The sequence below is a fragment of the Drosophila simulans genome, chromosome 3L (assembly GCF_016746395.2).
Source record: "Drosophila simulans strain w501 chromosome 3L, Prin_Dsim_3.1, whole genome shotgun sequence".
NCBI lineage: Eukaryota > Metazoa > Arthropoda > Insecta > Diptera > Drosophilidae > Drosophila > Drosophila simulans.
In genome coordinates, this window is record NC_052522.2 from 15646842 (window position 1) to 15672898 (window position 26057).

At 39.5% G+C, this 26057-nt stretch overlaps 1 protein-coding gene across 3 annotated transcripts; it reads right to left on the reverse strand.

Annotated features, from left to right (window-relative positions):
* Positions 1-289: 289 nt before the first annotated feature.
* LOC6738211 (serine/threonine-protein kinase BRSK2) lies at positions 290-25287 on the reverse strand. Of its 3 annotated transcripts, none has more exons than XM_039294090.2 (16): positions 24639-25287; positions 11356-11850; positions 10722-10816; positions 9098-9324; positions 8881-9031; positions 6833-7048; positions 6167-6366; positions 5879-6103; positions 5355-5812; positions 4881-5039; positions 4662-4828; positions 4483-4587; positions 4348-4423; positions 4114-4286; positions 3924-4054; positions 290-3577 (listed from the first exon to the last, which is right to left on the reverse strand). In XM_039294090.2, the coding sequence occupies exons 2-16, from the start codon at positions 11441-11443 to the stop codon at positions 3493-3495; spliced, it is 2556 nt and encodes an 851-aa protein (XP_039150024.1). In that variant the 5' UTR covers positions 11444-11850; positions 24639-25287; the 3' UTR covers positions 290-3492. The 3 variants fall into 3 exon arrangements, with proteins under 3 accessions (XP_039150024.1, XP_039150023.1, XP_039150025.1); XM_039294089.2 differs by having other exon boundaries at positions 5325-5812; XM_039294091.2 differs by having other exon boundaries at positions 5373-5812; positions 24639-25286.
* Positions 25288-26057: the final 770 nt, after the last annotated feature.

Here is a 26057-nt window from a genome sequence, read left to right on the forward strand (position 1 = left end):
TGGATATTTAAGATATTTTAAAGACCAAGGGTACAATACGCAAATGCTTCTTAATACTGAATAAATACATTTGTATTTTTAAATAAAATTTTTAAATGGGTTGTAAAAAATACAACAAGTATGTTAAAAATATATTAAAATAAGAAAATAGTTTGTTTTTACATAATAAAAATTACCTTCATAACAAACACAATTTCTTCAATCAACAAAAAATAAATCAAATAAAATTACGCATACGCCCCATAGGCCACATAGAACTTCCCATTGACATTTAACTGAAACGGCTTAGTTATTATTTGAAATATTAATTTTATTTTTAAATTGCAATTACAATCTGTTGTTGTTTGCTTGTCTGTTCACGGTTTGTTTTTATGCTAAGTGGTATTTTATTTGTATTTATATATATTTCACACATTTTCTTGCAAACAATATCAATAATTCTTTTAACCTAATAACAGATGCCATTTTGTTTGGTTTTTTTTTGTTTTGTTTCTTTGTTTGGTTTTGTTGTTTCCCTTACACTTGTTGGTTCTAATATTTATCTCTTGTATGGTTCGATCTCGGCCTGGCTGCGATTCTTCCACCTCAGACGCGATTCCTCAAGCTTAAAATTAAATTACAAAATACAATCATTCAACTTATATCCGAAGATACAAAACAAAGCGCACAATGCAGTATTTAACTTAGCCGTAATCACTTGCAGAACTAATTACAATATTACAATATTATGTTGAAACGCAGGGGAAAACGAAAACAACAACGTAAGAAGCGTAGTACAATACACAACATTACCCTCTAAATGTATTTTAATAAGTATGCGAATCGTTTATTTTGTAATGAGTAATAAACATTCTCCATTGCACTGCATTTGCATCTGAAGTAAAGCGCTTGCTTTGGTGTATAATGCGTGTATATGTATATATATATCGGGGTGTATATATATACTATAGATAGAAATATGTATACGTTGCATATAAAATTATCTCGGCGCAAATATTCGCTGCTCATTGCACAGTGCGAAGCAGTTAAAATGAGTTAGTTGGGTTTGGTGGTGATTATGTTTTTGAGAAGAGCGCGAAAGATTGGTTGATCATCTAGTATAGGCGTCAGTTAAGGTAAAAAGGTAGGCGTGGCATAATGCAGCATTGAGTATTAGGTGTTTGGATTGGAGTCCTTATAAAGCAATTATCGTTATACTTTTCCTCGTAGCCGCGATTGGAGTTTAGTTTGCAAAACGTTTAGTAATGCTTACGTGTAGTGTTATTACGTTTTAGTATCGAGTGAAAAATATGATCTTTACATTTCTTATGGTACAATTGTGGTGATGAAATGTAACTTGTATTAAATGCCCTTGTATGTAAATACATATATATGGATGTACGAATGCAGGTGAGGCATATAGATGTATACTTCGTATATGTTGGGTATGCTGGTAGGACTTTGTTCTTGTATATGAAAGTAAATACAGAATACAATATGATCGAGGTGTATATGATATATGCATGTATAAATATATGAATGCCATCTCTTCAAGTCGGTGAGCTTAATTTTGAATGTATGTTCAGCTTAAATGCGTTTCTTCTTGAGTATTTTCCATATGATGAGCGATAAATAATTTGATGTATCGTAGTTAATGCTAGAAAGTAATTTCATTTCAATATTATTGCATGATTCTTGTTTGAGTTCGTTCTCGTGTGTGTGTTTTTTTTCTCAAGTACTGATTCAATACTCTTAAATAGGTATGTTTAATATTTATTATGTGTTACGCGACCTTAACTCGGTTTATCATTAAGCATTTATTAATTTGTCGTATTTTGTCGTTAAATATTTGTTCTAATCACGTTTTAGTATCGCTTCATACTCCCCATCTGACTATTTTGATATTGCTGTCATACACAGTTTCAGTATAGATCTATATCCTTTTACACGTTACATACAATATTCAGTTTTTGCCTTACATTCATATCCAGTAGATTCCACAAATTGCTGAGGTGCTTCTACATTGTTGTTAGCTTTAAGTGGATAAATGGACGGTTTTTTGTTTGGATTTCATTAGCTTTATGTCGATTTCTTAAGTCTTTTAGTTTCAAATCATCGTATGCGTTATAAAAAGAACTCTGATTGGCTTGGGTGCTACAAAAGAATCTATAAACTATGAAAACCACTCAAAAGTAAGGTAGGGAAGGATTCAATGTGATTGTTTGTGGGTTTGCCATGCGAAACACGTCTTACACTGAGAGAAAGACTATAGTAGGTCGTCGACAGCATGCGATTTGTGCATTCTTGGACAGCTTTTTTGCTCTACTTGTTTTTCAATAAAAAATATACCACCTCCAATTGAATTTCTCTCCTAGGTTTTTTTTGTCTCTGATGCAACCCAGCAATTTGTACAATCCCCGATCCATTCTATACATAGATATATATTTCGTCCCAATCGATTTATACAAGTATCGGTTAAGAAAGCTTCATTTCATGCCCATGCAAAATATATTGTTTCTGGTATTTAATGTCGTTACTTTAATGTGCTGTATATGCTTTATTAGGGCATGTGCTGTGCCGTTTTAGTAATTCGGTGTCTTATATACATTATATATTTTGGTTTTCCTACTTTCCTGTCAATATCTGTTGAGTTTATCTACCGCACAACACTCTTTTGATCGTCATATATGCATGTCTGAAGTTCGAAAGTTGACGCGTTTTGTTTAGTATTTTGTTATTAGGAAAAATAGTTTGCTTTTTACGTCCTGCTTCGTCGGTTTTTGTTTTTATGGCTAGCAAAATAGTTATATCGATTTGGTTTGTTAGAAAAAACAGCAACGCTAAGGTAATGCAAAAGTTTTTTTGGTTTTTTGTTTCATTTCTGTTACTTTAGTTAGTATTTAAAGATCAGTGCATTTGCGTAATATCCTTCTTTATACACTCTATACAAATCGTCGGCGAATTTTCTTGAGTAGCATTCCTCATTTGCGTAGCTAAATACGAGGCCTAGTCTAGGTAAAGAAAATGACTAGAATAACTGGTTCGACTTAGGCTAGTGCTAACTTGATTTTTTTGTATATTTTTACACGGTGTTTTTATTTGCAAGCTTTTTAGGCGCGGCGGCAACAATGTCCCTCAAAAGAACACATACAAAAAGTCAATAAAAAAATTAACAATTAATAGAAAATCAAGTTCGATAAAAGCTAGAGCAGCTAGCAAAGTTCTGTTCATTCGTTCGGCATTCAAAAGTTCAGATTCAGATTCGTTTTACATATGTATGCTAGTTCATATTAATTCCACTATTATTGCTTTGGTATATTATTCGGATTTTCGTGTGTGTTTGTTTACTTAGTTTGAAGATCTCTGGCTGATGGTACTCTAGAAAAAATACTGTTTGAGTGGCTGATTCGTTCGCTAGTTGGTTTACAATATCTGTTCGCGTTTCTCGCTCACTAGTGCCATATCGAAACAAATGTCCTTGAGAAAAATGTAACTAAATCAGAGAAATAATTCTCATGCGATTGCACTACCGGACATCGTTGTCGCCTGACGCTCACTCTGCAGCTCGCGGTTGCGTTCGTGCTCAGCGGTCTCAGAGCTGAAAAATAAATGGAAACAATTAATATATTTTTAATATATTAATAATTAATTAATAATAATGCACAACAATTTATGTAGCTCCAAAAATATCTATTTTCTTTAAACCTGAAAAATTTGTGCTTCTAGAAGAAAGTTCTTTTAACAGATCCACTATTTTCAAATTTAAGTTAGTTTATATTTATATTATACTTGATTGATGAAGAAAAACAAACGATTGAGAATACTATTATAATACTATATAATATTTCTAATAATTCTCTTTAAACAAAAAACCTAAATCCAAAAAAAAATATTTTCGGAACTATACTATATTATAGTTTGCTCTCAAAGTGCGAACTGCTTACTTGGATCGCACTGCAATGGGACTTCCGGGAATGTCAACTGGATTGGCATTATTGTTGTTTGTGGTCGAGGCCCGACGTCCATTGCCCGACTTGTACGAGAATATGGAATCGTTCTCCATATCATTTTCAATCTAAATACAACTCAGTTAGTTTCACGATCTTGGGAATTGCTATAGAGAAGTGAACTCACCACCTGTCGCTTGTACGATAATCTCTCGCTGGACACCGATCCGCAGGAGGAGCTCTCCGAGACGGCCTGGGTCACGCTGGTCACCGTTGGCGGACTACTGGGACCCGGGAATCGTTTGGAACACACCTGGGATTGGATGTGCTCGCAAATGCGCCGAAAACGCCGAATGTTACCTGCAAAAACGGATAGTTTAAAAAGTCTGTATGCATAGTTTAGCAACAACGTATTGATTACCTGATAGCAGCGTAAATGTCAAAGCAAACAACATATCCGCTATGTCACCTTGTTTGCAAATAGCACTGATGTCAACCTGAAATTAGTCATATACCATTAGAGCATTGAATTCCTGCTGGTGGATTTTAAACTTACCTGGAACTTAACGTGACGCTGGAACATGACAGGTCCATTGCCATTCCGCTTGTACTCCACCCGAAACGAGGTGGGCGACACCACACTATGAGATAGTTCGGCCATCTATAAGAAAGAAATATTCGAAGTTAAAATGATAATGAGTCCCAAAAGATATAGATATATAGATAGCTACTTACGGATAAAAATGCGTGTATCAAATGCGCCTTAACCGTGGCAATGGGCTTGCCCTTGACCAAAATAGTAAAGGTTTCATCCTTCTCGGTTGTTATGAGATTTCCAAACCAAGAGCGCTTTGTAAGCTCTGGCGAAGATTCGGGCGTCAAGTGCACCTCATCGGCAGAAACTGTGAAAAAAGTTATTATCATTTTTCATTTTAATTTGGTTACAACACCTACCCTGCATTTTTCTGCGATGGAACCGCGGACTGCCCAAGAAACTGTTTTTGATGTTTGTCAGTCGCGTCTTCCACAACTGACCACCAGGTGTATTGCAAGGAGATCCGGGCATTCCCGGACTGCTGTTGTTCATCATGGGCGAGCCATTGGGATTTACAACTGTAAGTGAGAATTGTAAAGATTATTTCAGAACATCCTTTTGTACAGAAATCATGATTTTAGTTATCTAACCGATGTGTTTTATGGTTAATTTGATATGTTCAAGCACATGCTATTGATAAATATATGAATTAAGCTCATTTGATACTTGAAAATACTAAAATAGCCATTACAGATCGGTATAGAAAGTACATGAAACAAGATCCTTTATATTCTTGCTTAAATCTGATCTTGTTTCTGTATTGGTTTGCTATTTTTCAAGGGATCTACGGGGCATGCACACACCACTATTCGAATCTGGATCGTGGAACATACTAATGGCAATGGTCGGACCTGAGTTGGCACGGTGGTGCACCGACGGCGAGGCGGAAGTGGATCCGCTCGAGTTGCCGCCCGGACTGCCCGGCGGTATGCCGCACTCGCCTCGATCCCTCGGCGATCCTCCGCCGCGCTCCTGACGCAGTGAGTCCCTCCGCTCGATTCGCGGCTCCCGCACCACCACCACATCACCCTCGATGCTCTTCTGCGAACTGTGCGACGGTGTCCGGCTTACGGAGGAGTGGTGTCCGGAACGATCTCGATCACCGTACGTGGAGTGCCGGGTGCCCGCCGCCGGAGAAGATGGTCGGGATATGGCATTCGCCTGCTGCTGTGCCGAACTCATCGGAGAGTTGCAGCGCGTGGGACTGTGATATGAGGAGCTCCGCACCGACGAGGAAACTGTTGTGGGCGATCGGCGTTGGTGGTTCCGGGTGCTGCTGTACGATCGGAAACTGACAGGGGAGAATAAATAAGTTAGTCCGGTAATCGAGGAATTCAATTTCAATTAAGTTACTCACTTAAAGGCCTGTCGTCTTGGCGTGAGCGGTGAACCTTCCGAAATCTGTCCATAGCTGGGTGCATTGGTGCCATTGATGCGACAGGTGTCCAGACGCTTACGCGGCGGATCCACTGCGTCCAGTTCGCTGCGGGACTTTTGCGCTATCTCATCATCATCCTCCAGCGCAGGTCGTCTTCGTTTGCGCTCGAGCAACAGGAAATATATAACCTTCTCCGTATTGTGACTGTTATGTAAAACAATTAAGTTAGGTAAAATAAAATAAAATATTAAAGACATTCAAATTCACCTTGAACTGAGCAGCTCCTGGATGAGTTTCTCCTTCTCCTTGAAACAGCCCAGCGAGCAAATCGCGTTCAACACATCCGGATCCACCGCGGTGGCTGTGGGAATAACGTGTGTCTGCACCACCTCCATCATCGGCAGCTCCAGCTCCAGCTCCCCTTTGCCGCCAGCTGTGACCCACGGATGGCGGTTGATTTCAGCCAGCTGGACGCGGTCGGAAATGAAGCAAGAACGAGTTGAGGGAAGGAAGTGCAAAGGGGGTGGGTAAAATAGCTGGCAACGTTGTGACCCAAAAACCAACCAACGCTTGGTGGGGTGGCTTTCAAAATGACTCACCACCCACACTCGAAAAAAAAAACACGCAACAGGCTAGTGCACCTCAATTAGCTTTAAAAATTTATGTACTACATTAAATTGATTTTAAAGTGAAAATTATTAAGTTGAAGTTGAAACCGTTTTAATATTATTATTGAAATTTCTGATATAAAATAAAAATAGTTAGAAAAGGTTAAAGCAAATAGCTTCAATAATAAAATGTAATAATTATAATTAAATATTCATTATTTTTTTAGAGTGCTCTTAGCAAGACACCAAGTTTTGGGAATTGACATTTTCGGATCAGATCACCACTGACTGCATTTCGGGTGTGAATGTGTCGGGGATGACTCACCGTGAGCCGCCGGTCCGGATTGACCTCAATCATGCCGCGCAGCAGACTCTGGCAGTCCGGCGGCACAAAGTGCGGTATGTGAAAGACGCCCCGCTTGACTTTCTCCAGCAGCTGGCGCAAGTTGTCGTCGTCGAAGGGCAACGCACCCACCAGGAGGGCGTAGAGGATGACCCCACAGGACCAGACATCCGCCTTGCGGCCATCGTACTTCTCGCCCTGGAAAAATGATAATGGTGTGAGGGGGAAATGCGAAATCAGAAATTGAGACATTTCCAAGACGAGCATTTGTTTGTTTGTTTGGATATTCGGTTTATGTTTGCTTTCAGCTTGATTATTTTGAAATTCGATTGGCCATTGTGCGTGGCCCCAAATCGTTATCCCTTTTTTTTATATCGAACCGCATTCGTATGGGATTGCCATAATCCCCAACCGAATGCTTACTAATTTAAAAAGTTTTCTATTTAAAGACGGACAGAGGGGGTGGGTGGTCCGTTCAACTCGTTGACGTCCATTGACGTGTCCATCAAATGCCAAGTTTGCCCCACTCCGACGAATCGTGGCTTTCCTAGGGGACGGTTATTGACTTTGCAGGTAAATGGGACAATGACTCGTAGTTTGTTGCCCACTACAATGTGTAATTGTGTAGCACGATTGTAAATAGCTGGCCACGTAGTTACCCCTTAATGCGAGATATTTAAGACTTGCTGCACGAAGGAGTGTTATTTTTTAATGATTCTAAAAATAATTCATCGGATTTATTTGTACCCCACTGAGTACAAGGCATTTAAGTTAGTCAGCCTTTTACCTTACAATCTTTTAATAGTCTATTAAGATTCTAACTTTATTTTGAAGAAGTGGTCTTTTATTCCGTTGAGGAATGAATCGCTCTCATGACTCCAAGCCCACACATAACTCATAAACACTTTCCAATTACAGCTAGTCTCGAAACTCCAATTTGTAAGATTATAACTCTGATTTACGCTCGATTACCCAAACCAAGTTTTGTTTATCGGTAACCCTAAACCGGCTTTGCAGCTCTGCTTGTTCCAGCCACAACCCCTGCCACCTTCCAAAGATTGATAAACGACCACTTATGTGATTGAGTACATGGGCTTTCCACGCAATTTTCCCCTACAAATTGTCAAGGTTTTTGCCTGGCAGTGCAGATTTGGTTAGCAGTCATCAATTAGACGTTGTAAAGGAACTTCACCCAGTCCCCCCAGTGCTTTGACTGTTGAATATTTATAAAAGAATATACTCGTATGTGTGCAGATAAGCTAAACATCACGTAGCAAGCCAGATTTATAACCCAGCCAGAGTATATGATAAGACCGAACGAGGAGATATTTTAAAATTCCCCTTATGAATTTATTACGGGTTCAGAAGCTATAAAGATTCGCCAGAAGCTGCAGCAGCTCCGCTCGAAGGATATGATGCAGGGTACACTAAGAAAATTGTCAAATTACTATCTATTCATTCTTAAGGCTGCAGTAAGTTTATAATTTCGAAATATTCCTAATAAATTCCTAAGAAACAATTCAGAAGCTAATTTAGGAGCTAAGTAAATTGCCAGCTTGGTTTCAATTTTAAACGTTGTGTAGCAACAAATGAAAGTGATTCCCCTAATTGAAGGATGCTGAAAAGTAAAATAACTGACTTTTAACTAGCAATAAAATGTTTCTTTTGGGGAAACCAGAAGGACCTCGTTTATCCTTGGCGGAAAATCGAACGCTTTAAGGGGCGACTCGCAACTTTTTGCTGGGTGTAGAGAAGGCAGTGCATCCCGAGATGGGAAATCATATGCGCACATGACGTGCATTTGCATAGAAGGGAGCTGACGAAATTTGCATAGGAAAGCGACTCCAGGAGCCGCCTCCTCCAACTTTCTGCACAGTTGAAGCCACCGCTGCTGCATCTGAAAATGTGCTAAAAAGTTCGCCTTGATTGACGTTTATGCGTTTGCCGCACTCGTGCGGATTGGGGATTGGGAGATGCGAGTGGCTGCCTGGTTGGGCAATCTTTTGGCCATTTTTCACTGCGAGACTTACCCGTATGACCTCTGGACACGCGTAGTGTGGGCTGCCGCAGGAGGTCTCCAGCATGCTGCCAGCTGGCTGCAGGGAAGCCATTCCAAAGTCCGCTATCTTAATGTTATTCTTCTCGTCCAGCAGCAGATTCTCGGGCTTCAAGTCGCGATGGCTGAAGTGCAGAATAAATCCAATATTGATTGAAGTTCTGGGAGGCGAGCTTTCAACAGGGACTTACCAAATCGAATGCGAGTGGCAAAAATCCAAGGCGGAGATGATTTGCCTGAAGAACTTGCGCGCCTCTTTCGGCGTCAATCGACCCTTCTTCACCAGGTAATCGAAGAGCTCTCCGCCGGATACATGCTCCAATATCAAATACAAATACTTCTTGTTCTCGTACACATCGCTCAGGCCAAGGACGTGTGGATGATCGATTAGTTTCATTATGGCGATTTCACGTTCAACCTTTGCGTGGAGAGGAGAGCAGAGGAGAGTGGAGCACACAAGCGATTTTAATCGACTTATCGACAATGTTGCCAGGTTCCTCGTAAATCCCCACACCCACACTCGCAGAAAAAATAAACCAATCAAATCAATAATAATAACAAAGCAATATTTAAAAAAGAATAATATCATAATATCATAATATATAAAATTATTTAAAAAATCTATTTTAATCTTATTATTATTTTAATCTTATTATAATCTACTAAAAACAAATGTAATTTTTCAAATCCCTCTTTAAGTAGTTCTTTTTTTCTTCATGTATTTTTGAAAAGTGCACTTATCCTTAGAATGCATTCAAAGTGCCTGGTGCTTGGCCGACCATAATAGCCCATTGTTGTCCTCCGAATGGCGTCCGATTTCTCATTGCGTGTCCCGACCAGCTGGCCCTACAACATGAACACCACACGCAATCATCGGCGGTTCTTTATCCTCATTTGCACCCCTCGACCTCACCTTGCATTTCGATTGTGCTACATGTCTGAGCTTTCCTCAACCCCCCAAACCAAAAACTCCCGCCCCAAAAGTGGAGGACAGTCAATTTTGTTTTACTTTGTTGTCGCACGCACTAATTTGTCCCATGTCCTTTCAGTGTCCTACAAAAAAGTGCACCACATTTTTGGTAGATATGGCATAGTGGTTGTGGGGGTGGTGGTTCTATTATGACAGCAGAGAAAAGATAAATAGTTGAGCTTTACTCTGACTTTTATTGGAAGCGAATGAATGGTGGCGAGTCTGGGAATGAATGAAATCTATTTAGAGTGTTTGACACGCATTACAATGGACGTGGTGCGTTCTGGAGTATGGCAGAAAATCGATTACGGAATAAATGAATATTTACCACAGATAATTTGGTGTATTTTTGTATGATAATTGATATTTATGTAAGAGGAGCTCTCTTGCTTAAAAACTTAAGGGACAAAAGATTAAAGTCCCACTAAAGATGAAAAGTATTCTTTTGACTTTGCCTGACTTTGGCACACTGAAGCCGCCAGTCTGTTAAGTCCGCGAAAGCATTTCCCCTTTTCCCTATCATGTCATATAAGACCAAAAGTTCAAATGGCTGTAAGTTTGACTGCAACGCTACATCCCTTCATACAGCCCAAAAAAAAAAAAACAAAAAACACGTAACAATTCCATGGAGCAGGGCAATAAAACAACGAACCACAAAACAAATTTTATTGTCACAGTTTTTTATGACCCGTGCGCCAGGAGAAGACAAACAAGAAAAAAAATACAAAAAAAAAATAGGAAAAGAAAACGAAAAACAAAATCATAAACAGTGGGAAAACAATAAACCGATGCCAGCGAAAAAGTTTTCATCGAGTCGTGACCTTCGACCCCGCAAAAGTACTCACCTTCATTAGCACCGATTCGCTGAGTTTCTCGCGATTGATTATTTTAATCGCAACCTTCTTGCCAATCACACAATGCACGCCCAACTTGACGAGACCTGCGAAACAATAAGAATAAGTTTAAAATCGTAATTGCAATTAATTTTCCGAGAATTGCAGATATTCCTAAGTGGTTTTTGAGTTTCTGAGTAGGAAGGGGGTAATCCATTAGTATGGCTAATTAGGTGAACTTTATGAGTGACTAAACTACAATTTAATGGCAATTATTGTCTTATTGGGCTGTAGAGATTTGATAAATATTTAACTAATAGAATTGTTAAATTATCTACTGTTGTATTGCATCAATTTAATATAATTAAATGCCTTTAATGATTATTGAACAGTTTTATTACCGCGCGCTGCTGAATTTCAGAAATTAGAGCCAATTTGATTTCATTTGAATTATTATTATTATGTCAGATATGATGCATTTCGAATAAGTTGCTTTCGGGTTACAAATACATAGTTATAGCAGACTCAAGTGCAATTACAGTAAATAAGTCTCGAGTGAATAGCCACTTCGCCTGGCAAATGCAATGATACTACCACCACCACCCACTTAGTTACTCGTAAAAGGAAAGAGTTTTCCTGCACTTACCCGTTTGACCCTTGCCGAGGGTTTTCTCCAGGCGATAGGGCCCCACAAATTGGCAATTCTCCGCAGTGACATTGTTCTCCTTCTGCATTTTGCTGGCCGTCGCTTCGACTTCGTCCTGCGTCCTGCGTCCTTTCGTCCTGCGCCCTGCGTCCTTGGCGCCCGCTGCTTGGGGCTCCTGGGTGTTAGCTGTTAGCTGTTTGCGGCTGGCAGCGTCAGCTGACTCCTGGCCATGTACGCCTGTGCTCCACCTGGCCCCACTCGCCTCCTCGCCGCCTTGCCCCCTTGCCACGCCTACCAACTTTGTTGTCGCATAGCTGCAAGTGAGTATGGGTATTGGTATGGGTGTGTGAGGTCCTTTAATTACTTTTGTTCGACAAAAGTTTTATTGCGATTGTTAAGAATTCCTTTTTGCAGTTTGCAAATGATGCAGCGTTTAATTAACTTTTGCCTATAATTGTACTGCTACTTCCACATGACTTCATCACAAAATACTGCCTGCAATGGAAGAGCGAAAGAGATGGTGAGACGGTGAGAGAGAGCGAGACAGAGAGAAGGACTAAGGTCAATGTGATTACCAATGAATATTTATGTTCCCCTTGGCCAAACTGAATTTTTAATTGAAATAAATGGAAACTAACTATGTTGCCGTATAACTACGTTCGTGACGTTGTGTGTATTTTAGTTAGTCAGGTGTTCTAATTAAAACCCTCCAGCTGTGCTTGTGTGTTTGCCTCTCCTCTTGGCCATTTCAGGAGCGAATTTATGACCTCGACAGCTTCCTGCGAACAGGAAAAGCATCACAAACACACACACATACGCACACACACATAATCAAGTGAGAAGCACATACATTTTAGTGTCTGTTGGTGGTTCATTTAAATTTCGTAATAATCTCAACTCTTTGAAGTGTTTCGTTTTCAATTACTTGGCCATTAAGTTTAATTAAAGGTACACATTCTGTTTCCAGTAAATGTACGTGTGGTAAAGGGATTATTACTTTGGTAATTATGAGAAAGCCGAAACAGAAGGAATTTTTGATTGTTCAAACCTAATGGATTGTTTAACTGATAAGCTATTAGGCAGCTCAAAATATAATCAGTATCTAAATAATATTGCGATTTTGTGTCATTGTTCATTCCAGACATATATTTAATTATTTTTCGGAATAAATAAAACTATTAAAATATTATAGATAATTATCTCTATGATTATTGAAATGCAATACAATTTAATAAAATTACATACTGATATTAAATTATATTACCCAAATTAGCTCAATTGCACGTTGTTACCAAACTCAATTAATAAAATACAATGTTGATTTACGAGTTCCACCAAATTAACCCTTTAGTGCGAAGTCATTAATGGCAACTTTGTAGCCATTTTTAAGGGTCAAGAAGGGCTGACAAAGAGGTAGAAATAATTTCTGGGAATTTTCCTAGCAACTTCTTCGGCAATTCTCACTTTTCAATCTGCTGCTGGCCGTGAAGTGAAACGAAATCGTTTAAAAATTTCATTAGAAGAGCACTAAAAACACCCATAGAAGCAACAACAATTGCTCAACGGGGCGTGTTGGCATAAAAAGCGAGCATAAAACTTGGCCAACGCCGACTGCCTGCAAGATGGCCAAGAACAAAGGCCAGCCAAAGATAGAAAGCCAAGGGATTCGCTCTAAAGCACTGGACGTAGGGTGGTGAGGGGGCGGGGCAGGTAAGCATTATATTCAGATGCTGACGCAGTCGCTGATAATTCTACGAGATGACGTTGAAGTGCCAAGTCCTGGGACGGGTTTGAATGAGACGCCAAACTGACAGGACGATGGATGCTTACGCGCTCAAATTGAAAAATAAGTGCACATCAAAATGGAACAGTGCGCAAATGTGGATACACAGAGAGGAATATACATAAGATTTGCTAGATGTAAGATGATCTACTTTTGCTTTGATATCATCGACATTACGTTAGAATGCGAATTACAACCAATTCGAAATAGTTACACTTACTCATACAGGATTCTTCGAATTTGCTAGTCAAAACGTAGAATTTGTAGATTTTTTAGAGTTACTATTTTATAAATATTATTCTTAAACAATAATCTATAACCTTGATTTTTAGGACTACATATATAGCACTTTGACACATTTAAGACATTATTTATTACATAATCTTCGCTTTGAAAAACTCAACTGTCTTTTTTTTTCACTGGACTTAAAGAGGAGTACATGGGTGTGAAGGGTGCGGTTCTGGTTTGCCCCTAACATTAAGGTTAAACGGGCAGCAGATGGTGGCTTTTACGCAGGAAGCGCAGGAAGGAAGGATGCTAACAAGCCTACCGCCAAGCCCTTTCCCTTCCGCCCGAAACAATGGGAAACTTTCACTGGCACTAGCACCAGCACCACCATATCCCCTTGTACTCTTACACACGCACACCCCGCCATCCTAACATCCTTCCACCCTGCGCCCCTCCCCCTGCTGTTCCGCTAACCTAATTTGAAAAATGCGCTAAAAGTTGAGAACTGACATTGTTTGGCAAGTGCCAACAGAAAAAAAAGCGTCAAGATAAAGCCAAATTGAAGCCACGAATGGTGGATACTTCGCATAACTTAAAGTTTTCATTTGCATGTACTTTGGCGATTTTATCGCTCGGCAGGAATTTCCATTCCGCGTGATGTAGGTAGGTATTTTCCAAGGCAGTTTTATTTGGTAAAATAAAATCATTTTCCTATCATCGCAGCGTAGAAAATATAAGTGATTTTAAATCAATAATTCAAAATTCTTGTGGCTTGATAGCATGACGTGGATTTTAAATTCCTTATGCTTCTCCGAAAAGTATGCTATGATTTTTACATTTCACGGTTATGATGAAAAGCGTCCCATCAAAGGAAACCTAATGAAATAAACCAAGTGCTTGCCCATATAGGCGCACCGAGTATAAAAGGGGCGTGGCTGCCAACTGCCAACAAACAAGTCATCGTCATGGGTCGCCTTTTACAGTTTTTCTGAAGCTTTCGCACTTGGGGCTGCGGCAAAATGTCTACACAGGGTTTTTATATATAAACATACCATTTTATTTATATATATATATCTGAATAAGTTTGCGTTTGTGTGCGTGCAATAAAAATCATAAGCAAAACGTTTAGAGCATTTGGCGTTGATTTTGGCCTAGCCACGGGAAATTTATGCTTTTAGGTCGTGGCAACTAGGAGGAATTCACAAGGCAAAAAAGAAAGCGGAACGGGAAGGGGAAGGGGGAACAGCAAAAGTCGGTTATTGAGGCAGGAAGATGAAAATGGAGCCGACCATTATTGATGTAGGCCCAAAAGGAACAGGGGATCTGACCAACTTTTATGGCTCCATGCCCCAATAAAATGCCATCAACCATAATTAAGCGATTTGCAAACAATGCACAGCCATATAAAGGCAGTGAATAGTGCTGAGATATATCGAAGCTGGTGATGGCTTGATTTCGCATAAATTACTTAATGGCAAACATAATGAAAGTGAGACAATGTGTGTTGCAATCGATCGACGCTCGAGCGAAATTAGCAAAATAAATTGACAGCAAGTCATAATTAGAGATATTCGGCATTTATGCCAAATTTATAGCCAAATATATGGGATTGTGTGCATAATCTAAATACTTTAATTTACCTAAGCTTTTTACACAATTTTTAAACTAACTAAACAATTGTACAGAATCACTCACAATACGATCAAATATAAAAGTAAAAAATTTAGTAAATGCAAAATAAAACCTTTCACAAAGAATCTCTCAAGTTTTTGTTTTTATAAATCTTTATTATATATTATATATTATTTTATTAAATATTATCATTAGGGCTACTCATTAGCATATGAATTAACAATCAAAGTAATTTCTGCAACCAATTAAACTTTTCTACTCATATTTCATAGGACAAAATACAAGCCCCAATTACCAATTGTAAATCCCCCAGCAGCAGACTTTTCTAGTTTGCCTCGAATTTACATCTTATTAATGTTCACTCAACGGTTTCAAAAACAATTAACAAGCTGAGCCTCAAAACGAAGCTGTCAGATGCTGCCCATTTTCCATGTTCATTAGCCATCTCGCACAATTAACCCCGAGGGGGCACGAGCACCGGAAAATAAGGAGTTTTCCGTAGGCAAATGTGTTATCTAACCAGCAGCAAGATGGAATACAAAAAAGCAAGCAGAAATGACTTTGATTTCTCTGGCGAGCCCCATCCACATTTGCATACATCTGGCAGAGAGCTCGAGGGCTAAATTGCCTTTTGCAGCCGAGCCATGGCAAGACCCCAAAGTTTAACCAACTTTATTTTGGCTGGCAGGGGCTCTAAGAGCCAGAAAAACTCAATTTCAAAAACGACAGTCAATAAACGCACCCAGCGCTCACACGCACATTTCAGAGAGGGTCTGAAAAATTCACTGGAGCAGTATGCCAGCCAGCCAACGTGGCGTATGAGTGTTTTGGTTTCGCCCTCAACCCGGCGTTTTTAAAGTGCAATCAATAAAATGCTTTTGAGTTGTGAAAATTGTGCGTAAGTGGCTTTTCATCATGGGGCACCCCCTTCTGACAAGAGTTTTGTGAGAAGGCGAATTGAGGAAATTCTGAAACAGCAGCAGAAACCAAATGAGGAACAGCAAAAGGGCGTTGCTGCCAAGAGCATAACGAGAACTTGTGCACAGTGGAAGGGGTTAAAAAAATGGGAAAATCTATAGCAAAATTATACATAATCTCGTCAACTTAAATATTCATTCAACTTAAATTATTAAAAATACTAATCAGCATTTATTACAGATTATTTAAGAATATTTACTGTCCTCAAATTTATGATATTTAAAGATGAATGATGATGAATGATAATGAATTGCCGTTTGTTTCCTTCCATACTTCACTTCGTTTTTATGTGATTAGCTAACTCTATAAACCTTTGCCCACTGTGCCACTTAGAGCCTCCGTGGTGATGGCTCCTCAACACGATTTCTCGTTGAATGCCTGTTATTGCATCCGTTCCTGTTTGTGATGTTGCCCCGACACCATGTTTAATCAGAATCAGACACCGTCAGGAGCAGAGGTGATGGCGGCGCAGGAAATGGGGAACATGACTGCAACAGCTGGCTCCACATTCATCAACTAATTGCAATTATGTGGAAAATTAAAATCAATATTTAACTAACTTCCGCCCCTCGGATGCTTCAACCGACGGCTGTGTTGTCATTTGACACTGCCATTTAACATTGATTTCCACATTTCATGTTGGATCGCTTCTGCTGTGTCAGCAGCAGCAAAATATATTTTGTTTTCCGATAATTTCTCGATTGAATTCCTTAAATAATTGAATTGCATAAAAGCATGCAACGAAAAAGGGTAATGCTAAATTAAATATCTGGAAAATGAATGCTAAAAACACTTTTTTGCTAATCTGACTGTCTGAATGCCAATTCGACATTCAAAGAATTTAATTATAAAATAAAACGTATTTTTAGTTTGGCATTTCAGAAGTATAAAGAAAATGAAATTTTTAAATCTTAAATTATTGTTCAGGTATATTTATTGTTATTGACTTATTACTTAAAGTGAAACAATGCAATCAATCCAACTTCCAAAATTTCTAAGTGAAAACAATGTCAACATGCTTCAACGACAATAGAGCTTTCCATTCCATTAGATGTCTTTCAAGACCTATACAAACTAGCTTAAGTTTGTCAATTAATCATTTATAGAGAAAATCAATCAGAATATTCAATGAATTTGTCACATTGTTAGAATAGCCGCCACAAGTTGGTAAATACTTTTCTTCTTGGAAAACAAACAAGTTTCCGGGAGAATCAATTGCTTGAACGTAGAAAACAAAAACAGAGCCAATAAACCAAAAGACAAAAGGCCTTTTCAAACCAAATACGCCAACTTAAAGCTAGATTATCATTGGGATGAAAATGAGTAATGAAACCGCCGCTCTTTTCATTATTAAATAATGACCAGCATGGTGGGGGTGATGTTAAGCAGCTTACTTGCAAATCGGGGCTAATAAACCGCTTAGATCAACACGCAAAATGCAAAAGCAGCAAGCCAGATGAAAAAAACCTTTAACCTGGCCCCAGTCAACTGTTCAAAAACCCGCAGTTAGCTCAACAGCAAAAATTCGATTAAAAGCAACCAAAAACTAACACAGCTGCCGGAGGAGAAGGCGGCTTCTAGTTGAGGCTCCAGGACCTGGACCGGCACAAATTAACTCGATTCGATAGGGCCAAAAAGCCAAAGGCATCCACAGCAGCTGTTCCTGTTCACAGCAACAGGAACAAACAGCAAACAGGCACAGAGAAATAAAAAGGGGGATCTCAAAAAAGAAAAAAATACGATTAACATCGGAATAACAAAATTTCAGAATATATCTAGTTCAAAAAGGTACATCTTTTAGTTGAGATAAAAAATTAAGAAGTAGATTTTAACTATCTATATCTTGTAATTGCCATTTTCTCTAAGTGAACTGTGTTCGTTGCCAGTTTTGCTCATCTTTTTGCGAAACCAGCATCGAATCAGGTTTGTATTTGCCTACTACGGAGTGTCCACCTCTCGTCCTCGAAATTTGCCAGTTTATTTGCGCTGCCTTTTGGCAGGACGATTTCGATTACCACACACACACACACCACTGACTAACCTGGCCGGAAACTAAAAAGATGAAATGATTAAGGTCGCAATTAGATGGCTAACATCCGCACTGAACTCCAGTCTCACCGTTTTCAATCCCCCGAGCGGCGAAAAAAATTCAATTATTTCTTGAAAAAAAAAAAAGAATGCAAAGCCAGCCAAATAAAATGCAAACGCGAAAAATTGGGGAAAACTGAAAATTGGCATCGGTATAAAAGAGAATAGTGAATGGAATAGCTGGAAATGGCAGAGACTATGAAAAAACTCAATTAAAAACGAAGTCTAAAAACGCTGCATAGTAGATTGTTCAATTCAATCAAGGAAGATTGCTCTGGATAAGGATGAAATGGTTAAACGGAGCTTAAGTCCAAGGATATCCCATATTTTTGGTTCAAATTCTCTGCAGTTTTAAAGCCTTAAATTATCCATTGAAATATAATAAATATACAAAAAAGAATCACAGATTTTTCTCGAATTACCAAAAGATGATGACTCATCAGTGGTTCACATAAGACAATTCATTTTATATTGATTGAAGACCCACAGAAGCAACGTCCATGTGCCTTCCTCCCTTATTCCGATCACATTTAAAGGAAACTCCCCCACAAAGTGTTTTTCTTACAAAATATGGAAATCAAGTTTAGTTGTACAAATAATCCAGAACAGGAAAAAAGAGCAACAAAACGTAAACCAAACAAAAACAATCTGAAAGAACAGGGCGAAAAACAAGCAGGGCATTTTTCAATTTTTCGCGTCAGGCAGTCACCCCACCACGGATACCTCGGATATCCCCCATCACCTTGCCCGTGGGGCAAACAATCCGGACTCCTGAATCCACAATCCGGGGAACAAGATCTCAGGACACGAGCACGGACTTGGCAAAGCCCGCATTTGTTTGCCAAAGCCACGGGCTCTCGCCAGCCATCACCTCCAGCTGCTCCAATGCTCCAATGCTCCACTGCTCCGCTCCCAGCCCGCTTAGAATTCAATTAAGGAGTGCGGGAAGCAGCAGGAGCAGGAGCTGTGAGGACACTCGAAGAAAATGGGTCAGAGTATCCTTAATATTCCGATATCGCCCATACAAGTTGGCAAATAAATCTGTTGGTCTCAATCAACAAACATTGAAATTAGCTCACTGATATATTGAGAATTTATTTAAAAATGTATAATTTTACGTCAACAAGCTAAAAATTCATATATTACAGAATTTAGTTTTTTTTTAATAAAATTGACATTTAAAAAAGTTAATGTAAATTTAATGTAAAATGATAATATAATGTAAGAAAGATATGTAAACTTTTTTTGAGTGATTGCGATGCTTTTCTAAAAAAAAAAAGAACGAGAAACGCGTATATTTTGTGGTTTTGCCACCGCACTTAATTCAATTCTCATTTACTCAGTTATGCATGCGTGATGCCGGCGCCACGCCCTGCAGCCGCCCCCTTTTTGCCAAGGATGCTGGCCTGGCCAATTTGTGATTCCCAGCCTCTCGTTATTTTGTTGCCTTGGCACAATTTTTTTTCCGTTTTTCACAGCGCAGGACGAACGTGTTTACGCCTTTCGCGCGGCCACTTTGACGTTTTAATTCGCCGTCACTTTGGTTGGGTGTGTTTAATGCAATTTCTTGGCGGGATTGACGGCATCCAACTGGCCCATCTGGCGGCTGGAATTGCACTTCAGATGCGGCCTAATTGGCGACAGTCTACAAAACTTTTCAATTAGAATTTAATGATGTTAGGGCCAAGTGCCGTGGGCAGATAAAAACATTGTTGCAGAAAACTGAGAAAATTGCACTTGTCGCTGCGGTGGGTGAAATTATTTTGCCAATTATAACTGCAATTTTTGCACAAATGGAAATCCCCTGACAGACAACTGAAATATGCAAATGAAATTTATGACTCGACATTCCTCGAGGCAAAAAGTGCAAACTGTGAAATACAATTCTCGTGTTGCATACTTTTTGGTCGCAAAAAAAAGGGGCCTACAAATAACCTCAAAACTACAATGAGGCACGAACCGGCCTTTAATGGCAGGCTTAAGGCTTAAAGCACAAATAAACGGATATTCGGCTCCTTTTGCTGTCAAGGATTTTGCATTCCGGTGTTGGATTTTGTGTCACATTTGTGTAACGTGTATTTCCCTCTTTCCTTCCCTTTGCACTTTTTTGGCAGCCTGAGCCATCGCATTAGGGCTAAGCAGATGGCTCGAACCCGAGCCGACTGATGGAGTCTCTGATGTAAGCCCAGTTCTGTATAATTGATGACATCCGAGCGGGACCGCACAAGCAGGTCAAGGCAGGTGGCTGGGGGCTCATCCAAGGCCAGTTGGGCACCACGTCTTGCAGGTAAGTGAGCCCTTAAATTGCCCACACTTAATTTCACTGGGAATAACCCTTTGAAGTTTAGCAGTTGAATGATGGGGAAGATTCCAAGAAGGATAGCTTTAAATTATTATTTTCCAGAAATATTGCACATTTTAATAAGGTCAAATCTTTTATTCATTCGCGATTTTAAACTATTTTGTCATTTTGGTAAAATTCTGAAAGTTAAACTCAATTTTAATCGTTGAATGAATTTATAAATATTTTTTCGTGATTCCCTCTTGTAACCTTCGAATTTCTGCAGAAAGAGTCAAATAACACTTTCTAAGTTGCTTACCAAATAAACGCCTAAAATGTAATTTATCTGATGAGATATAAAAGTAAATGTAATTATCTTTTGCTGAGGCTAGCACACTAGACTTGCCCTTGATGCGGTAAACTATTTCGCAGCTCGCAGATAACCAATTTCACACCAATGCCAGATAGAATTCCCTTCGGTTAGTCCTGGCGAAAAAAATCGATTTCGTTGCCATTGGATGGGGATGGCCTCAGCTCAGCTCCACCGCTCATTCTGGCTCCACTCGTGCAGGCAATAAAGCGTTCCCAGGACCCATAATATTTGCCTAAACAAATGCTTCGGTTCCTGCATCGGAAAACCCTTTCAACGGATACTGGCTAAACCTATGACAACAACTAGAAAAACAAGCGGACAAACAGAAATTTATGCGGTCGGTCGCATAAACAAATTTCAACTTTAAAACAAGTCAAGCAAAAATTGCAAGCTGGCGCAAGCTGAATAGCCAATTCGATTTTGCCATATGCAATGTAAATCCTCCACGGATTTAAGCTGGGAGTACGTAGGGACATGCGGCACATGTTCCAGGCTCAAAAGATGAAGGGAAAAATGTGGAAGAAACGGGGAAAAAAACGTTTGCATATGCTTTAATCAAAGGCAGTGACGTACGGGAATGTGGTTCATTCTTAAAAACGTTGCCAGGATTCCGGAGAGGGTTATCGCTGGTTTGGGGCTGCGGGGGCTTGGGTCTTCGAGAGAGGGCTTCCTCCAGCAACGGAACTGTTGACAAAGCCATGCGGGTAGCTGCTCACCAAGGATTGCCAATGGACATTTGTGTCCGCTGGCAAGTTCAGCGCACGCGCAAGGGTTAATCCGGAGAGAGCGGAGAGAGCTTCGTTACTCTTTCTCTGCTCTGCCGCCCTTTCTGCGGCTTACACGCCCCACTGGGTGGTTGTTGTGCTCTCGGCAGGGTTGCTTTTGACATTTCGTTCGCCATGTGCCCCACTGTAAGACAGCTATGCACTGGGAAAAACTTTTATGAGTTGAGAGAAATGGAGGTTAAGTTGTGGCACAATTCTAAAGATAATATTTGGATTATCGAATACGATTTTATTTTATATCTATTCACACAATTTGTTTTTTGTAATAAGCAAATACTGTATTCAAACCATAGATTCTTGTACATTAAAAAAAACAGTATACAATTACTTCAATTTTTTGCAAACAACGTGAATTTCTTAATTTCTTCCTTAATCAAAACAAGAACATACACTCATTTCTTGCAGTGCACCCTCCCCGCGGCCCCATTTTGCACCCAACAACCCCTCGTTTCTTGGTTGCCGCTTATAGCTTTTTAATTGCAAATAGGAACTGTTAACATTTTTGTTTACGTTTATTAAACTAATTGGATGAGGCAATGCCGCTGCATAGTTTACATCCTGGTTACCTGGCCTTTGTTGGGGATTTTCGGGCTGCAGAAACGAGCGCCCACAGTTAGGGGACTCCCGACTTTGTCTACAGTGGTAATCCCCCGGGTCATTAAGGCGTCTACGTGTCTGCAACGGCAGCATCGCAGGATGCTTCCAGCCAGGACATTGTCGCCTGCCGATTGTCGCATGTTTTATTCAGTTCTGCGATGTTCTCCTCATCGCCGCCATCAGGTTGTAAATATTGAACAACACCAACAACAGCGGCGGGGGAACAACAACCGAGGACAGAAATCCACCGGAAGCCAAAATGGTGCTCATATTTTAAGATGCTGCATTTTTCATCTGACGCGACAGTTTCTCTTATTGCCCAAGACGAAGGACACCTTAATTGTTGGCGGCGAAAAGGATGAAAGCCAAAGTGCTTTGCTAGCTTAAGTTGCAAGAACCCCTGGGACATGTCATTGGATTTGAAAAAGAAATGGAAACGGAAACAAAAATAGAAATATAAAAAATAAAGGAAAAGAAATTGTAATAAAAATGGAGATAGAAATTGAGTTAGAAAAAGAGATGGCAGCGCAGATAGGAAAGGCTGAAATTATACCAAAGCCACTGGAGCTTAACATTTGGCATTTCTATCGATAAGCCAACTTGTCCGTAAGATGTATGAAGGATTTTCCTGGTCTTGCGTTTGATTGATAAAAAGTTTGACTCAAATGCCTGGTGAAAAGTTAGCAAGTTGTGAGCGCAAAGTTCCAAAGAATATGTCATAAGCAAGTTACATGAAATGTAGCACAAATGTTGCATTACAGAAGATTTGACATTTACTTTGGTCTGACAGTTGCGAAATTACCAACAATAATTTACTTCGAATAAATGCTTTTCCAAGCGAAACAATATTTGGTACCTTACAACATACATATATTGTGTTCTACTCATTTTTCGTGAAACATATGAACGCGAAATTCAATAATGTGTAGATCCCATTCCTTTTAGCCTTGCTCCCTAAAAACAATGTTCTGCCATTTATCGACTTTTTATTGTTGCATGGATTTATTTATTTATTTTTTTTTGTACGCCCGAGAGTAGAGTAGTTCATTAGGACAGTGCAATGTTGACAACAACATTTTGAGGGTTGAACTTGCCTATAAATACGAAACTATAATGCTCCCAAAAGAAACTAAGCTGACAAAAACAGACAACAAGACAGGGGATCATGGCTTGGGGTTGAAAATGGAAATGTTTATGAACTCACGTCCCTTAGTGTTTCTGGATAGGTCTGCGGTGACGTCATTGCCGCAGAAATATGATTGCAATTTATCGGGGATACTTGGTCGTTGGTACACAAAAGCATGACATCAATCAATTTCGAGTATTTATCATCATCTTAACTCGGCAATCCGCCGCCTCGTTTGTATATCAATATTTTGAGCGAGGACAATTTGATAACGAAGACGTTTAGCCATTTGCAGGGCCAACTTCTTCAGGCCCACAAGTGTCTCCTTCATTTTTCGAACCGCCCCCATCTCGCCCCATTCCTCATCCATGCCCCTTGATTAATGCCCTTACTGTCAGGGCAAACACCTCAAGTGGCCATTGAGGGCCGGCTCCTCTGCCACCTTTCTCGAAGCGCGCAGGTGAGCAGCACTCGTAAAACTCAAAAGCCACATCCGCCCGCCATATTAAATTCTGCAATTCAACTTCGTTTTCGTGCAGAAACAAAAAAACTGTCTATAAATACTGTTAAATGAGTGAGTTGAAGTCTCCTGCGTACAAGGACACTGAAAAAAAGAGGTAGCATCTCAGGCAGAGTGCATCCTAAAATTATTAGGTTAAATATTTACCCACTTGTTCTTCAGTCATCGCGTATTCTTATATTAAACTAATATTAAATTATGTTTAATTGAAAAAGTCCTAAAATATGAAAACTTGATTTTTTTCTTTAAACCCTTTTTCTTTATGTGTGTGTAGCCATACGTAGTTGCGGTTGCTTGTGGTTTCCCCCTGAAATAATTGTGGGTGTATGGGTGTTTGTGTGTGGGGACGCACGGATGGATGGTTCGATGTTGTTTCCCAGTTGTTTTTGGTTGAAAATCGATAGAAACAAAAAATCCATAAAAACAAAACAGTAAGAAACGGAAAAAATGTGAAAAATGCATAACATCGTTGGAAAATATGTGGTCTCTGTATGCCAACTATAGAAACTACGTAAATCCGACTACAGAACACTCTAAAAAAAATGTGGCGCTTAAACATTTAGCCACTCTTTATGAACAATGCTCAAAAACGCATTAAAATTTTATAATTGCATTAAATGGATGGATAGAGCACAAACTTAGCACCTCATACTGTCTGGGACACAGAATCCTTTGAATACTTCATTTTTTATCAATAAATGTAAAATATATCAAGTTTTTGGAAAGGTTAAACTGAAATTTGGAATTTGTATTTTATTTTAAAAAATAAAAGTTTAGAACGCAAATGATATCCTTTAAACCTAGTTTGCTGCCCAACAACCCCCTAAAACAAATCGGTAGCAATATGGCAAGAATTGAAACCTGCTATGGATAATGTATGGGCTCTACGTACCAACTATTTCCGCTCGGGTGTAAAATTTCAGAGGCTTTCGGCCTTATACAAATCACTTCCGGGATGAAGCGTTCACGTTGTTGCACCCACAGTGCACACATACAGACACCCGCTGCCGCTCACACACACACACTGACAGCTGGCCACGAGACACCAACACACGGCCACAATCGCCTACACCTACGCAGACACAAACACACTCACTCGCGAAGAAAAGGAAGAGGAGCTGCAACTTCTACTTTTCCTTTGTATTTGATAAAAAACCACTTTTCGTTTATTTCGTTGGGCCGCTCCTTAATTATATAATTTTGTTTCACTTAATGCACTTTACGATTTAACGCAATTGGCGCACATTCGTCGCATGATTTGCATAAACATTTTACTGATTTTTCCCACAGCACACACACACACGAGCGCCTTCTGTGACGTACGCACTATCGCACACACACAGGCGTACTTATTTTCTCCTTATTTTTTTTTGTTGCCTATAATCGCGCTGCCGTTTACAGTTGGAAATGGTGCTCCAACTAAAGTAGTGCTTGTCCGTTCTTTTTTGGCCACGGCAAACGTTGTCTACAAACTGAATGATTTTATGGAGCGAGGCTTGTGAAAAGCCGCGCTCTGCTGTATAACTGTAAAAGCGTGCCGTGCCAAAAGGAAGAGAGCGCTCTCTGAGAGAAAGCACTTGCCGTATTGTTGTTGTTGCTGCCGCCGTGGTGGTAGTTTCGCGACCACAGGGTGACTCCGGCACGTAGCGCTTACCCTGTGGAAGAGACAACATGCGCAAGGCACAGTGGGCCAATTCCAGTCGGAGTCAAATTTGAATTTCAAAATCTGTTGAAATTTGCAATGCATGTAACTACATTAGTATCCAGTCGAGAAACTCTAGGAGGGTGGAAAGGGTTTCAGAATACCAAGATCCGATAGTGCTTTATATGCAGCTTAAGATTTAAAACTTAAATTTGATTTATATTAGATATGTATCGTATTTTCTATTTATTTTTTTGCAATTCCTTGCATTTGTGTACGCATTTCGTTCATTTGAAAATTCCCTCCGATTGCTATCGATTAAAATCGCTTTCCACTTTTCCGATACACAAACCGGAAAACGGGAAAAGCGTTTGTGTCTAAATAAGGAAAGGCAAGCTTCCCAAACTTATAAGTTATAACGCCAAAGAGTTAAAAAGATAAATAATTATAGTTTTATGAGAAAAATAAAAGTTTGAAGCCTCCCTTAACTTTAATAGCATTATTAAATTCCATTTTGGCACACAGAAAAACAAGATTCCCTTGCATCGAAATTGATTACATTAATTTATAATATTTACTTAAAAATTCCAAAATCACATTTTAAAAAGCAATGCGAAAAACAAGAACTGGACCAAAATAATTTAAAATATATACCCGCAAACGTCAAAC

Excerpts from the sequence above, each read along its gene's own strand:
- LOC6738211 (XM_039294089.2), bottom strand. The coding sequence starts at position 11,443 with ATGCAGAAGGAGAACAATGTCACTGCGGAGAATTGCCAATTTGTGGGG. Across the intron at positions 9,032-9,097 it reads TGCCACTCGCATTCGATTTG|CCATCGCGACTTGAAGCCCG; the intron begins GTAAGTCCCTGT and ends TCTGCACTTCAG. Across the intron at positions 6,367-6,832 it reads ATCCGGACCGGCGGCTCACG|CTGGCTGAAATCAACCGCCA; the intron begins GTGAGTCATCCC and ends GACCGCGTCCAG.